Raw genomic sequence first — 13,578 nt, 5'->3', positions numbered from 1 at the left:
ATGTAATGCTAAACCATGGTGGCATATTGTGTGAATGAACAGCTATAGGTCACATACTCTCTTGTCCCATGCAATCAGAAGCAAGGGACACATTTGGGAGCTATTTGGGAGCTATTTGTTGTTGTTATGTGTCTCCAAGTTGACTACGACTTATGGCGACCCTACGAATCAGTGACCTCCAAGAGCATCTGTCATGAACCACCCTGTTCAGATCTTGTAAGTTCAGGTCTGTGGCTTCCTTTATGGAATCAATCCATCTCTTGTTTGGCCTTCCTCTTTTTCTACTTCCTTCTGTTTTCCCCAGCATTATTGTCTTTTCTAGTGAATCCTGTCTTCTCATTATGTGTCCAAAGTATGATAACCTCAGTTTCATCATTTTAGCTTCTAGTGATAGTTCTGGTTTAATTTGTTCTGACACCCAATTATTTGTCTGTTTTGCAGACCATGGTATCCGCAAAGCTCTCCTCCAACACCACATTTCAAATGAGTTGATTTTTCTCAGGGGGGGGAGGGCAGAGAGGTGCCGGGGCTGAAGCGGCCCAGAGATCACCAAGGTTGCCTGGCCCAGAAGGCGCTGGCGTCGAGGCTGGGTGGGGCGGCTTCGGGGGGAAACGGAGGCAGGCGCTCTGCACAGTGCACATGCTTATTGCTTAGGAGGAGGCGCTCTCTTCCTTTATTTTTATTTTTGTTCTTTTTCTGGTCCTGCCCTCTCTCCTGCTGCCTGTCGGTCCTATATAAGGCCTCGTAAAGTAGAAAGGCAATTGCTGCCTACACTCACCCTGCTTGTATGGCCATAAATATTAGGGGACACCCACTGCAGTAGCCAGCCAACACATAAAGTTGCAGTGCCTTATGGATAACTTTGTGGATGATCCCCAGTCAAGTCTTAGCAACAGCACAATGCTGACAGGCAGTTGCCAACTGTTTGCCTAGAATGCCCTCCCTTGTCCTTAACATGGCTGCAACCATATCTACTCAGAAGTAAGTCCTATTGAGTTCTATGGGGCTTAGTTCCTTAATAAGCATGTTTACAGTTGCTGCCTTCAGGGGCATCCATCTGTGCTCCCATCTAACATCTCTGCAACACTAGGCTCCTTTTTTCCAATAATGGCCTGGCCTGAGGGCACGTAAACCCTTCTTGCCAGAAGCAAGTAAGCTAGATTAAATGTTCCCTAAAGGCGTTGAACTGTGACCTGGCAGACCAGGGTTCGAATCCCCACACAGCCATGAAGCTCACCGGGTGACCTTGGGCCAGTCACTGCCTCTTAGACTCAGAGGAAGGCAATAGTAAACCACCTCCGTCTGAATACTGCTTACCATGAAGACCCTATCTGGGATCAACCTGAAGGCAGTCCATTTCCATTTTGCATCACCCTAAGCTTGTGAGAAAGAATGACTTTGTCACTTCAGATGGACCTAGGAACATCCTATTTTAGGTAAGATTTCTATTTTAATCTCCAGAGAATTTTTTTGAATGGTATGCTCCAAGCAACTGTGGTTGATACAATGTATAATGTTTAATGGCATCACTAGGGCCCGCCCCATGATGTCACTAGGGCCCACCCCCATTTTCTCAGGTTTTTGAATGGTTCCGACCTGGCAACCCTAACCATGAGGCAAAGTCTGGTCAGCTTTTGTACATGGAAATGGAGGAGGCCCCATCTTGACATTCAGCACAGGCAGCAAAAAATCTTGACCCGGCCCTGTCACAACTCACGAGGCCTTTGGCTTCACCTCAGTTCTCACTCCCACCTGAAATGAAGCCTCACTTCTCATAACCTGAGCCTCATTCTGTCTTGCTTTTCCTTCCCCTCTCCCTCGTCTTTCCCACTGTAAGAGTGTAAGCTCTTTGCGGGAGAGACCTATTTTGTTAACGTCTTGCAAAGCACTGCATAGGACAAGTGTGGGGAATGTTTGGTCCTCCAGATGTTGCTGAACTACAACCCCCACCATCCCTGGCCATTGGCCATGCTTGCTGGGGCTGATGGGAGTTGTAGTTCAGCAACATCTGAAGGGCCAAAGGTTCCCCACAACTAGCATAGGAACATAGGAAGACGCTGCTTTATACTGAGTCAAACAATTGCTCCATCTAGGTCATATTGTCTCTACACTGGCACGCAGTGGCTCTCTAGGGTTTGTTAGTTAGATTTATATTCCACCCTTCCTCCCGAGGTTTCAGAGGGAACATCCCAGTCCTGGCTCGAAATGCTGGGGGTTGAATACAACGAAGGTGTTGTACCACTCAGGTCCAGGCCTTCCTCTGTGCATTGATGGTTGTACACTTGCTGTATACTTGCTTGCTCCTCTCCATGCCACTGCTGTATGCCTGGATAACCCTTTTTACAATGTTGGCAGCATAGGAAACCTTTGAGCTGCACAAGGTTCTTTCGGGGCAGGAACGGTGCGGGTGTGGCAGTCCTGCATTCCCTCCCTCCCTCCCTTTTGTGCAGAGAATGGGAGTCTCCCCAAAACACAGAGGGAGAGGTTAGAGTAAATCAAGAGAGGAGGCGGGCGCAGGGCAGGTGTGCAAGCAGGCTGTGTCTCTCTCCCACCAGTCCCATGCACAGAAGACACAAACCGCCTGCCTGCCTGCTGTCTCTTCCACTCCCGTTTTTCCTGCTGGGGGTCAGGAAGGTGGAGCTGAGCACCCAGCCTGGCTCTGAATGGGTGCACGCCGCTTTAATCCCTTTCCCTCCAGTGGTGCCTGTCAGCACATTCTGCTGATTCGTGGCAGAGCTGATGATGATAGGGCCTGGCTGTCTTAATTGCTTGGCTCGGGTGTTGAGCTGAGTGAGACCAATCCCACCAGCTCTGCTCCAAAGGCCTGTTAAGAGGTTGAAATGCCCAAGTTGGCAGTGTGGCTCTGCTGAGTTTATGCCATGTGGGTCAGCAACGGGTTGCTGGGGTGGCTGGTTTTTCCTTTTTGAACAGGAGCATGAAACCTCCCCCCCCCATCCTGGGTCACATTTCCTTGGGAGTGATCTCTATGCCAGAGGATGGTGGACCCACCCTCTTCTCTCTCTCTCTCTCTGTCTCTCTCTCTCTGACCCCTTGCTGTCCTCCTCCACAGCTAGCAGGCTGCCTGGGGAGAGGCACATGGCTGTCACCAGAGTTCTGAGCTGATCACTTGCGCTGGACTTCTGGAATTATGCTTGGGGCCACAAGTTGCCCACCCACGTCTTAGAGGCCAGTGGTCGTTGGGCCTGATTCTTTGCAACACCCTCTGAGATTGCTTCATAAGACTTCATTGAAAATATTACTCCTAGAAGAGAGGGAAGTGGGGAAATATGTGCTCCAATGCTGGCAGTCTGGAGGGGCTCCTTAGGTGCTTGTCCAAGGGTCCTGGCCAGGAACTGCACATAAAAGCGTCCCTGGAAGGCAGCTTGTCCTCCATTGCCAATCTTCCCCTGGAATGCACAGGCATGGAGGAGTGTTGGGCGTGTCCTAGGGTGTGTTCCATTTGCAGTGGCACTGCCCAGTCGGCCTTGACCAGCACACCTTGTGAACTGGCTGTGTGCCCTAGAGCATGCCCCAGAATCCTTTGCGGTGTGCCCCTCCTGCATGACATCCTCATTCCAGCATCTTGCTCCATCAGGCCAAACATCCATCTAGCCCAGGAAGCTTGCAAGCAGGAAACAAAGGCAAACAGCTCTCCTCCTTGATTTGTTCATAGCCTTTGCTATTGTGCGGTATACTGCCCCTGTACCTGGAGGCTCAACGTAACTATTGGCAGTTGAAAGAAAGAAAAAAACACTTAGCAAACAGTCTGTGCGATGTAAAAAGAACATTTTTCTCTTGATTGTGTGTAGAGTGATCTGCAGCGTTGTCAGAGCAGTATGATGCCAGAAGCAGATCCTTAGGCAATGTAAGAACCAGTCTAGGTAGGTTTAAGCAAGTGCCCCTCTCTCTCAACCTCAGCCCTCCCATCCGCAGGGATAAAAATATTGACCTACCTGACAAGAATGTTGTAGAAGTTAAAACAATGGTAGGCACTTGCAGCCCTCCGCCTAATTTCATGCTGGGGGAGGGGAAGCCCACAGTGAGAGAAGGAGAATGGAATGGGAGGGGGAGGAACGGGGCAAGCCAAACTGAATGGAGTGCTGGGGGGGATGGGGGGAAGCCCTCTGCAAGTGATCGGTTCAGACCCCTGGTGTGATCCCAGTTTGGGGAGGGGAGGAGAAGGGGGTGTCTGTTGGAGAGAGAGAAAAGGGGTGTCAGAAAAAGAGAGGGTGCAGGGGACGGTTCTCCCACTTTCTGGTCATGTCCACTGCTGGCTTTGGCCTTGCCCATTGCCAGGATGCGGTTGTCGGTGGGGGAAAAGAGGCTTCCCACTTCTGGATTGCAACAAGCCCCAATATGTGGATCAGTCTGAACACCTCAGATGTGATATATGCATGCTAAATATTGATAATCAACTGTGGGGGGAAAATATGGAAGGAAGCCACCTGCCCCGCGTAACCTATGAAGAGAGAGTATTCTGTCTGCATATGACAAACACTGCCGAATTCCTGAGTGGTACCAGCATGTTTTTTGAGCCATCTGCTCCACCAGGTATTTGGGCTGTTCCCCCTCTCCTGCCTTAATGATCACCCATTCCCTGGCTAGACGCATGGAGGATCAGTCCATGGATATTTTGGCAACACTCCTCTATCTTGTCATATTTTTTTTGGAAGCATTTTTGTAATTGAATCTGAGCTGGGCAATAGCTGGAGCAAGGCCCAGGCAAGCAAATCCAGGGCTGTCTCTGCCTCTTCTGTTCAATAAATCTGGTATGTTTATGGCCCACTTCTCTGTAGATGGATGGCCAGAGGGTGCCAAGGGCACCTGCCCTGGCAGAGAAAGGGAGAAGGAATAGATGGCAATAAGCCACATAGGGTAACGCTATGGACTTTGAAGAAGCACGAGTACAGGGCGAAAGGGACAAACGAGCTAAGCGGAAGGCACGTCAAGCAAATCCTCATCATGACCATCTTCCACCTGGAAACCTATGTCCTCACTGTGGGAGGCTGTGTGGATCCAGAATTGGCCTCCACAGTCACTTACGGACCCACTGTTAAAGACCTTACCCTGGAAGACAATCTTACTTGGCCACGAGTGATCGCCAATGAATGAATGATCTGCCTCAACTTCCCCCTCATCCCGGTCCCTCCCTAACAGTTTGAGAGTAATATTTCTTATTTCTAAAATGAAAAATGACAGGGAATATAACCCTTCTTTTCGGGGAGCCTTGCCAATTATTTATTTATTTATTTATATTTATTTATTTATTGTATCTGTATACTGCCCCATAGCCGAAGCTCTCTGGGCGGTTTACAACAACTAAAAACATAATCTTGTAAGGTAGGCCGTTATTCAGCAGTAAGGCAAGTACATTCTGCATGCTCAGGGACTCTGTCTTTTGCAGGGATGGGGAACCTTTTCCGGCCTGAGAGCCGCATTCCCGTATGGGCAACCTTCTGGGGGCCACATGACAGTGGTGGGCAGGGCCAGAGAGAAAGGTGGGCGGAGCAATGGTTGTAAATTTTTACCTTTGTACAGTAGACTAGTTTCCACATAGACACACACATCCTGTATCCTCTATCCAGGCATGCAAGAGTAATTAGAGTCCAAGGACACATTACAGCCCTGCAAAAACACTCAAGGAGTATGTGAAGCAGGGCTAGTGAGGGGTGTGGCCTGGGCAAAGAGGGTGTGTCTAGGGAATGTGGCATCCGGAGAAACCCAAGGGCCATACAGAGAAGCCAGGAGGGCCGCATTGGCTTCCCATCCTGTTCTGGGCTAAGCCTGGCTCAGCTTGAGCCTGACTGATGGTGTAATATAGCCCCTGTTCTTAGGGCTTGGGTAGCACAGCTGCCAGGCGCCCTCTTTTGGGCAAGGGTTTATCATTAGATGGGCGCCAGCCTTCTCCAACCTGGTGCCGCCAAATGTTTTGGACCACAAGTCGCATCATCCTGTCTGTGCTGGCTTCCTCCCTGCCGATCCATAGCTGGATGCAGCTCCTGTTGCCTTCCCCAGGATCACAAGAAAGGCAGGGCGACAGGGACGACTGCTGTGGGCGCGACCTAGACCCCAGGCACAAAGATGGGTGTTGTCGGAGATGGTGTCTAACCAATCTGACGCACTGTCAAAATAATGTGAAATGATGCTGTGTTTTTTTTCCTTTTCAGGGTGGTGTAATTAAGGTTTAGATGAAAAAGCCAGATATTGCCTTGCTTTGAGGCTTTTGAGGGCAGCAGGCAAGTCAGGATGGCACCATCGCAGCTCTGCATTGGCCCTGTGCCTGTAGCCTGACACAGAACAGCGCATTCAGTCATGGAATGCTCCTGCAGGAGAAGGCCTGTGGGCAGAAGCATCTAGCAGCTTTTCTGCATGTTCGCTTCTGAGCTGGGCAGACTTGGGACTTTGGGAGCAGTCGTCTTTTAAGGACCCCCAACTGGGTTCCATTGTCCCCATGGCTATTTTTGTGTGTGTTGATAAGAATTTGAAGCCTGCTTTAGTTGTGGAAACAATGAGAGGATCTACATTTTGGGCTTCCAGAACCTTCCATGCCCCCTTGCATGCCTTTTCTCAGTGAGTAGGGAAGCTTCCTTTCCTCAGCAACTTCCCTACCCCCACCCCCAGCAGCCCTTCCCGGTGAGGGAGAAGGGGCTGATTGAAGCCAGGCCTTCTGTGCCTTTTGATCAGACAGTGCTTTGTGGCAGCTTCTGCTCAGCTCTAGGGCCTAATCGGTCCCAGATGTCTGACCTCTGCAGAGTCTTTGGGTGCTGGGCAAATTGCAGATGCTGGATTTGGAAGCGCCAGGAAATGGTGGGGCCTCTCAGTGTGCGGAACGATTTCTAAAGGAGCTGAGCCAAGAGTAGTAGTACAGTAGTAGTAGTAGTACTACTACAGTAGTAGCTACTGCTGAGGCAGGTTTGCTGGGCTGGGCTGTCCACGTTGGACCCACCCTCTGGCCAAGTGGAGTGCACATTCTTCAGGCAACCTGGGTGGGTGGTGGACAGGTGGATGGATGCACCTTCTCCAAATCCAAGCCTGAACAGGCAACATTTCTCCCCAGGGGTGGCTTAGCTTTCTCTCTGGGGAAACGTTGGCCTCCTCTGTGAGCGGAACGTCACATCTTGCATTTTGACAGCTAGGTGTGAAATGTCCCATTGTCTAGCCACCTGTATGTGCCAAATTTCAGCTTTCTGGGTGGCAAGTTGGAAGTACCTTAAACTTTCTGCTGGTGCACCGGTTTTTAGTTTCCTAGTTTGTGCAGGAATAGCTTAACCATATAGAGCAAGGGTGTGTGTGTGTTAGCCCAAGGGCTGCATTCCTTTCCGGGCAACCTCCCAAGGGCCACAGGTCAGTGGTGGGTGGAGCCAGAGGCAAAAGTGGGTGGGGCAATGGATGTAAATTGTACTTTTGTACAGGAGGCTACTTTCTACACACACTCACACGTCCCTCTCGCTGTCATCCATCCAGCCAAACAAGAGGAATGATCAGAATTCAAGGGCAAATTCCATCCAAGCAGGGCCAGTGAGGGGTGTGGCCTGGGGAAGGAGGGTGTGTCTTGGATGGGTGTGGCCTGGAGAGATCCGAGGGCCAGATAGGAAGTCCTGGAGGGCCGGATTCAGCTCCCAGGCTTGTAGGGAAGACAAAGCAGTTGCCACCTGCTCCCCCCACCCACACTTTCCCTTCCCTGCTTGTCTGCCTACTGTCATTTAGCAGGAATGGAGATGGCAGGTGCTCCTCGCAGCAGTCGGCTTTTCTTCCCCCCACCTGCCCCCCACCTGCTTCCGGCTCCAACCAGCCAGCAGTGCTTGAGATCATTGTGCGGCTCCCCTGCCCTGAGCCCAACCGTTTCGATGCGTTATCAACTCCCTTGAGGGCTCTGCTCTCCGCCACACAGAGGGCTGCCTCTTTGGCGAACAAAGCTGTGCTCTCAAGGCTTGAGCCGGCTGGGGAAAGGGTTCTCTGTTGTGCAGGCAGGGTGCTGTGTCTCTGGTTACATTCAGGGTACCCTAGACAATAGTCCTTTGATCAGGGCTGGCAGACAGGAGTGCAGAGGCTTCCTCCAGAGAGGACGTCTTCCATGGCTTTCAGCTGCTCTTGCGTGCGTGCGCAAGCTCGTGCATGTAGGGTGCTAATGTGCCTCTTTGCGGCTCTACAAGCTGGGAGCCCTTTTGGCAAAACTATTTTTCACAGGGCAACAGTAAGGACCTGTGACCAGCCCTCTGTATGAACAGAACGTGTTCCCTTGTTGTCTGGCCCCAGCACACTGCCCCTGTACATGGAGGCTCCGTTTTGCTGTCCTATCTAACTAGATCTCATGAACTTGATCATCTTGTAAACTCTACAATGTAAAGTAATTGGCTAGAGCAGAGCTTGGAAAAGTTCCTTTTTTGAACTACAACTCCCATAAGCCCCAGCCAGCATGGCCACTGGATTGGGCTGATGGGAATTGTAGTTCAAAAAAAGTGACTTTTCCAAGCTCTGGGCTAGAGCCACTAATGACCACTGCCTTATGATAGCCCTATGTCTGCTCCAGGGGCGGCTGGTGGCTCCATGTCAGTGGGGCAGTGTAATCTGCCCTGGGTTTTAGGCCGAGCTTTTGGAACTTTATAACGATGATCTGCCTTCAGCCCAGCTTTGCCAACCTTTTGTTCTCTCCAAAGACTGAGCAGTGGGTCTTTCTGGCACCTTAAGAAGAGCCCTGCTAGATCAGGCCAAAGGCCCACCTAGTCCAACAGAAGCCTGCAAGCAGGACTTGAGCACAACCGCGCTCTCCCACTCTTGTGGTTTCACGCAACTGGAATTCAGAGGCATACTGCTTCCAACAATGGAGGGCAGAACATTGCCATCATGGCTAGTAGCCACTGATGCCCTTATTCTCCGTGGATTTGTCTCATTCTCTTTTGTAGCCATCAGAGTTGGTGGCCGTCACTACAACTGGTGGGACCAAATTTGGGGCTGGGCAAGTTCTGGCTGGGACTGAGGAGAGTTGTAGTCCAAAATATCTGGAGAACCCTGTCCCGCAGCCTGTCTGTCTTTGTTTGGGGTTCCATGCCACAGCTACAAAGTCTGTTAACATGTATAATATAGTAGACACCTGGCCTCTCTTTGTTTTGGATCTCCAGCTTATCCCAGAGGGGTGTTGAGCTCTGAATGACATCATCCAGCCTCCTGTTGGAAGTGATCTAATAGAAGCTGCTTCCTTCTGCTGTGGCATGCAAACAGCTGTTTCCAGTCCCCAACTCTGGCTCTGTAGCTTCTGGGTGGCTTATATCGGGGACTAATTTGCTAATCACTGAGCAGGGGAGTGGGAGCAGTTTTGTGGGATTAACCTTCCCTGTGCTAGTAGAGCTCAGAGATGTCCCCGGAGGATCACCGAGGCAATGCTGCCAACTGATGCTTGCAGGATTACCCTCTCAAACAGGAAAGGTAGCCAATTTGTTCCTGGGCCACTATCGTGCTGCTAACTTTCCCAGCAACCTCTGCTTCTGGTCTTCCTGTCATTTGAGGGCTGAGTGCCCTGCTTCTGGGCAGCAGAATAAATGCCCTGAGACCTTAATCCCCTAATGCGCATCTCTTTGCTTTTACCCGCTCCAGTGACTTAAAGGTTTTTGAGCTAGTGGCCATTCACAGGTTTAGAAAGTGAGGGAAAGGGCTAAACGGTGCTCCCGGGCTTCGGTCAAGCATTACAGCCAAGCTCAGTGGGGGGCAGGAGATTCTTCTGCTCCCCCCCCCAATAAGCAATTCTGCCATGTCCTGCAGAGCATTTGTGATTCCTTTTGCGTCTGACAGACATCCCTGGCCCACCACACTTGCTTGAGTTATGGAATCAGCACCATTTGAAACCATCGTTTTCTGAAAGAGAAGTTTGCACGCTGCCGTTTCAAAGAAAGTTCCAGCGGCGCCTGGTGGCTCCATGTCAGTGCAGCAGTGGAATCCGCTCTGGGTTTTAGTCGGAACTTTCAAGGAGCTGTCCAATTTATTACGGTGTGCTAAGTTTTGAGTTGGAAGCTACTGACTTGGGTGTACATTTACAAAATAAACGCAGTTGAGTCTAAGCAGAAATTGGAGATACTCAAGCAGGGGTCATAGGCCTGAGAAAATATCATCATATGTGGGTCTTTATTTTTTTCTATAGCATTGTCTGGTTCAGTTCTCCTTTGGAGAATCGTAGCAAAATAATTCATCTTAGATTAAAATAAATGCTGGTTGGTCCTTGGGCCTACCCTGAAAGAGAAGGTGGGCAAACTATGGGTCCTCCCAAACCCCAGGTAGCTCCTGTGGCAGTAACACTGCAGATAGCCAGATCACTGTATTAGTTCTTGCCCTCTGCAGCAGGATTTCCTGAACCTAAATAATGGAAGTGGTCAGGGCTGTTCTTCTGGCTGGAGGAAATTGCTACTCTTGGATGTGTGTGCATATGAGTGCAGAATTGCTAATTGTACACGGGGCCACTGGTGCATATGAGCGCACAGCCTCTAGGGCAGCTTTTGCCTCCAGATGTCTTGAACTACAACTCCCATCATCCGCACTGGTTGGGCTGATGAGAGTTGTGATCAAAAACATCTGGAAGGCACCAGGTTTGGCACAGGCTGCTGTAGGGAGGAAAAGAGGGGGGAAAGGGAGAGGAGAAGGTTTTTGCTGTTCAAAATGACCCAGCCATGTAGGGAAGTGATGAATGATGTAACTGAAAGTGATACTCTCCATGCACTCTTGTAGGGGCCAGTGATGTTGCTGCACTATTATTGCTATTACTATTACTATTATTTTTGAATTTATTAGCTGCTTTTTTCAGCAAGTAACATTGCCACAGTGAAACATGGAGGATGGTTGTACCTGCTAGCTCAAAAACAGCACGAAAAATATTTTTTATCACTTTAAAAGGTGCATCCCTGCTTTTAAATTTGTGACCAGAATTGCAAAGTGACTAACATAAATGAACATAAATGAAAATAGAATTACATTTAAATTAGAACAGCAATTAAAATGCCAGGTGGGACTTTAAACAAGTTGGACAAAAGTTCTTGGCAGATAAAAGAAGCTTTCAGTTCACCAAGAAGCATTTTGAGCGTCCTGGAGATGGGGAATCTGTGGCCCTTCAGATGTTGGACCATCTCTGGGTATAAAGGGAGATGGAGTTGAACAATATCTCAAGGGCCACAGATTCCCCCTTCCTGATCTATACTGAAGGCACAGGCCACATTCACACTATACATTTATTCTATTATTATTCCACTTTAAACAGTCATGGCTTCCCAAAGAATTCGGGGAAGTGTGGTTTGTGAAGGGTGCTGAGAGTTGTTAGGAGACCCCTTTTCTCTTCACAGAACTACAATTCCCAGAGTGGTTTAATAATCAATCGCTCTTCCCAGGGGACTCTGGGAATTGCAGGTCTCTGAGGGGGAAAAGGGGTCTCCTAGCAACTCAGCGCCTTTCACAAACTACACTTCCCAGGATTCTTAGGAGGAAACTAAGTGGAAATATTAGTAGAATAAATGTACAGTGTGAATGTGGCCTCAATCAGATCACCACAGTGTCTTGTGGTGGGGATACCTTTACTGCAAATTTGGTAAATTGCCTTCAACAGCAACTGTTAGAGACTATGTTGCCTGGACTGTCAGGATTGTATGCACCTACGTTACACTCAGAGTGGACCCACTGAAATTAATGGAACCAAAGTTAGTCACACCCATTAATTTCAATTGGTCTGCTCTGAGTAGAGCGAACACTGGATACTATCCTCAGTACACACTTGCAAGTACTGCCTGCAAAAAAACCCTCCACCTTTATCTGGGAGCACCTCTGGTCTTTGTGAGACCGTAGTGTTAGGGCCCATATGCCAAGATCTGCTTTAGGGGGACTGAAGTGTGTGCTCACTTCTAAGATCGGTTAGTTTGGCATGCAGGTTAGTTTGATATAGGGCCTTCTTGGTGGTGGTCTCTGAACTGTGGAGCTCCCACCTGTACAGGCATTTAGACAAGCACTGGAGACGTTCTTCTTGGATGCTGTCCTTTAACTGAGATCTTAATTAGCTTGGGTGTTACAGAGCAGCTTCTTAAACCATTTTGTAAGCTTGCTAATGAGGCTATTCTATCTTTATATCTTGCTTTGCTGTTGTTTTGTATTTTGCTTTGTGAGGGCGTAGCTGAAAAACGGGCTGGAATATATCTATATATATCTGTCTATGCAATGAACAAACGGGACTGAGAGGTACTGCCAGCAGCGAAGAGACAATCTTGTTATCCTCTTTTAACTTTTTAAAACATCATTTATAATTATAAAATGCACAGAGGTGTGTCTGGCACCTTCATCATATGGCTTTTGTCATATGCTGAAGACTCGCCTCTTCATCTTGGCTTTTGACACCTGAGGTGTGTATTTTTAGGACCCCCTCCCTTCCCCATGTTATTCTCACAACAATCCTTTGAGGTAGGTTAGGCTGAGAGACAGGGACTGGCCCAAGGTGGCCCGACAGGCTTCATCGGCCCTAGTGTGGGGGTTTGAATCCCAGGCCCTAGTACAGCACTTATCACCATACCTCACTGACTCTTAACACTGCCCGCTCTTCTCTTGCAGAAGTGAAGGATGTGACGAGGCGTTTCTCCACAGCAGGAGTGTCCAACTATACGACGCTGACGTTGGCTGACCCCAAAGGGCTCCTCTATGTAGGAGCTCGAGAAGCCATCTTTGCCCTCCGCACCAGCAACATGGAGCTTGAGGAAATGGTGGGTTGAGGGGCTGGCTTCAAGGAGCTACACTGTTGCGTTCGTGCGCAGCTCCACTTCATTTCATCAAAGACCTATGGAGAGAGGGCCGCTAAATCAAGCCTTACCCCAACTGAGTGCTCTCAGGTTGGACTACAACTCCTATCAGCCCCAGCCAGCGTGGCCATGTTCCCATTAGCACCAGCATCATGCGGCTGTGCAGGCTGGAGTTGATGGGAATTGTAGTCCCATCAGGTTGGGAAAGGCTGTGCTACATCAGGCCAAAGATCATCCAGTCCAGGATCCTGTTTCCCAAGAGTGCTCAACAAGGTGCTTCCAAGGATACCTCTGAGCTGGCCCTGAAGGCCAAAGTCTTTTGTCCAGCTATTGCATCCCAGTTTTATTTGGCTGTCAGAGCTAATAGCCTTTGGTAGGCCTGCCCTTAGCTAGAAAGCTGCCTTAAGCAGTCAGATCATTTATTCATCTAGCTCAGTATTGTCTGCCCTGACTGGAAGCAGCTCTCCAGGGTTTCAGCTCTACCTGGGGATGCCAGGAACCGAACCTGGGGCCTTCAGAATGAAACACTCATGCTGTACCGTCGAGCTATAGCCCTTTCCCCAAAATAAGTCTCTGATTGTAAGAAACTGCCTTCTGTCAAGTCAGACCATTCTTAGTTAGTTAGGAGAGGAGCCACCAGCAAGGCCTCATCCTGCTGGCTCTAGCATGGGATGCTACTAAGACCAGCCAGAGAGAGACAGATCTGACTTATGGGGCGCAATTCAGGAGGGAAATATCCTGCCCAAGCTCTCTTGAAATGCATAAGAGCTATGAAAGAGTTCTACTGTGCACTCATTAGTGGAACTAAGGGGCCACTGGGGCT

The 13,578-nt window shown here is 49.5% G+C and overlaps 1 protein-coding gene across 1 annotated transcript in view; it reads left to right on the top strand.

Moving 5' to 3' along the window:
- The window catches only part of SEMA4C (semaphorin 4C), an 81,489-nt gene that overhangs the window by 45,510 nt on the left and 22,401 nt on the right, over positions 1-13,578 (top strand). Inside the window, exon 3 of the mRNA XM_061592788.1 lies at positions 12,571-12,719. Within this exon, the coding sequence (XP_061448772.1) occupies positions 12,571-12,719 (149 nt within the window). The remainder of the gene's footprint in view (positions 1-12,570; positions 12,720-13,578) is intronic.

Source organism: Rhineura floridana, chromosome 12 (assembly GCF_030035675.1).
Source record: "Rhineura floridana isolate rRhiFlo1 chromosome 12, rRhiFlo1.hap2, whole genome shotgun sequence".
Lineage (NCBI taxonomy): Eukaryota > Metazoa > Chordata > Lepidosauria > Squamata > Rhineuridae > Rhineura > Rhineura floridana.
The sequence above is the reverse complement of the archived record's forward strand: the minus strand, read 5'-3'. Positions and strand labels throughout refer to the sequence as shown.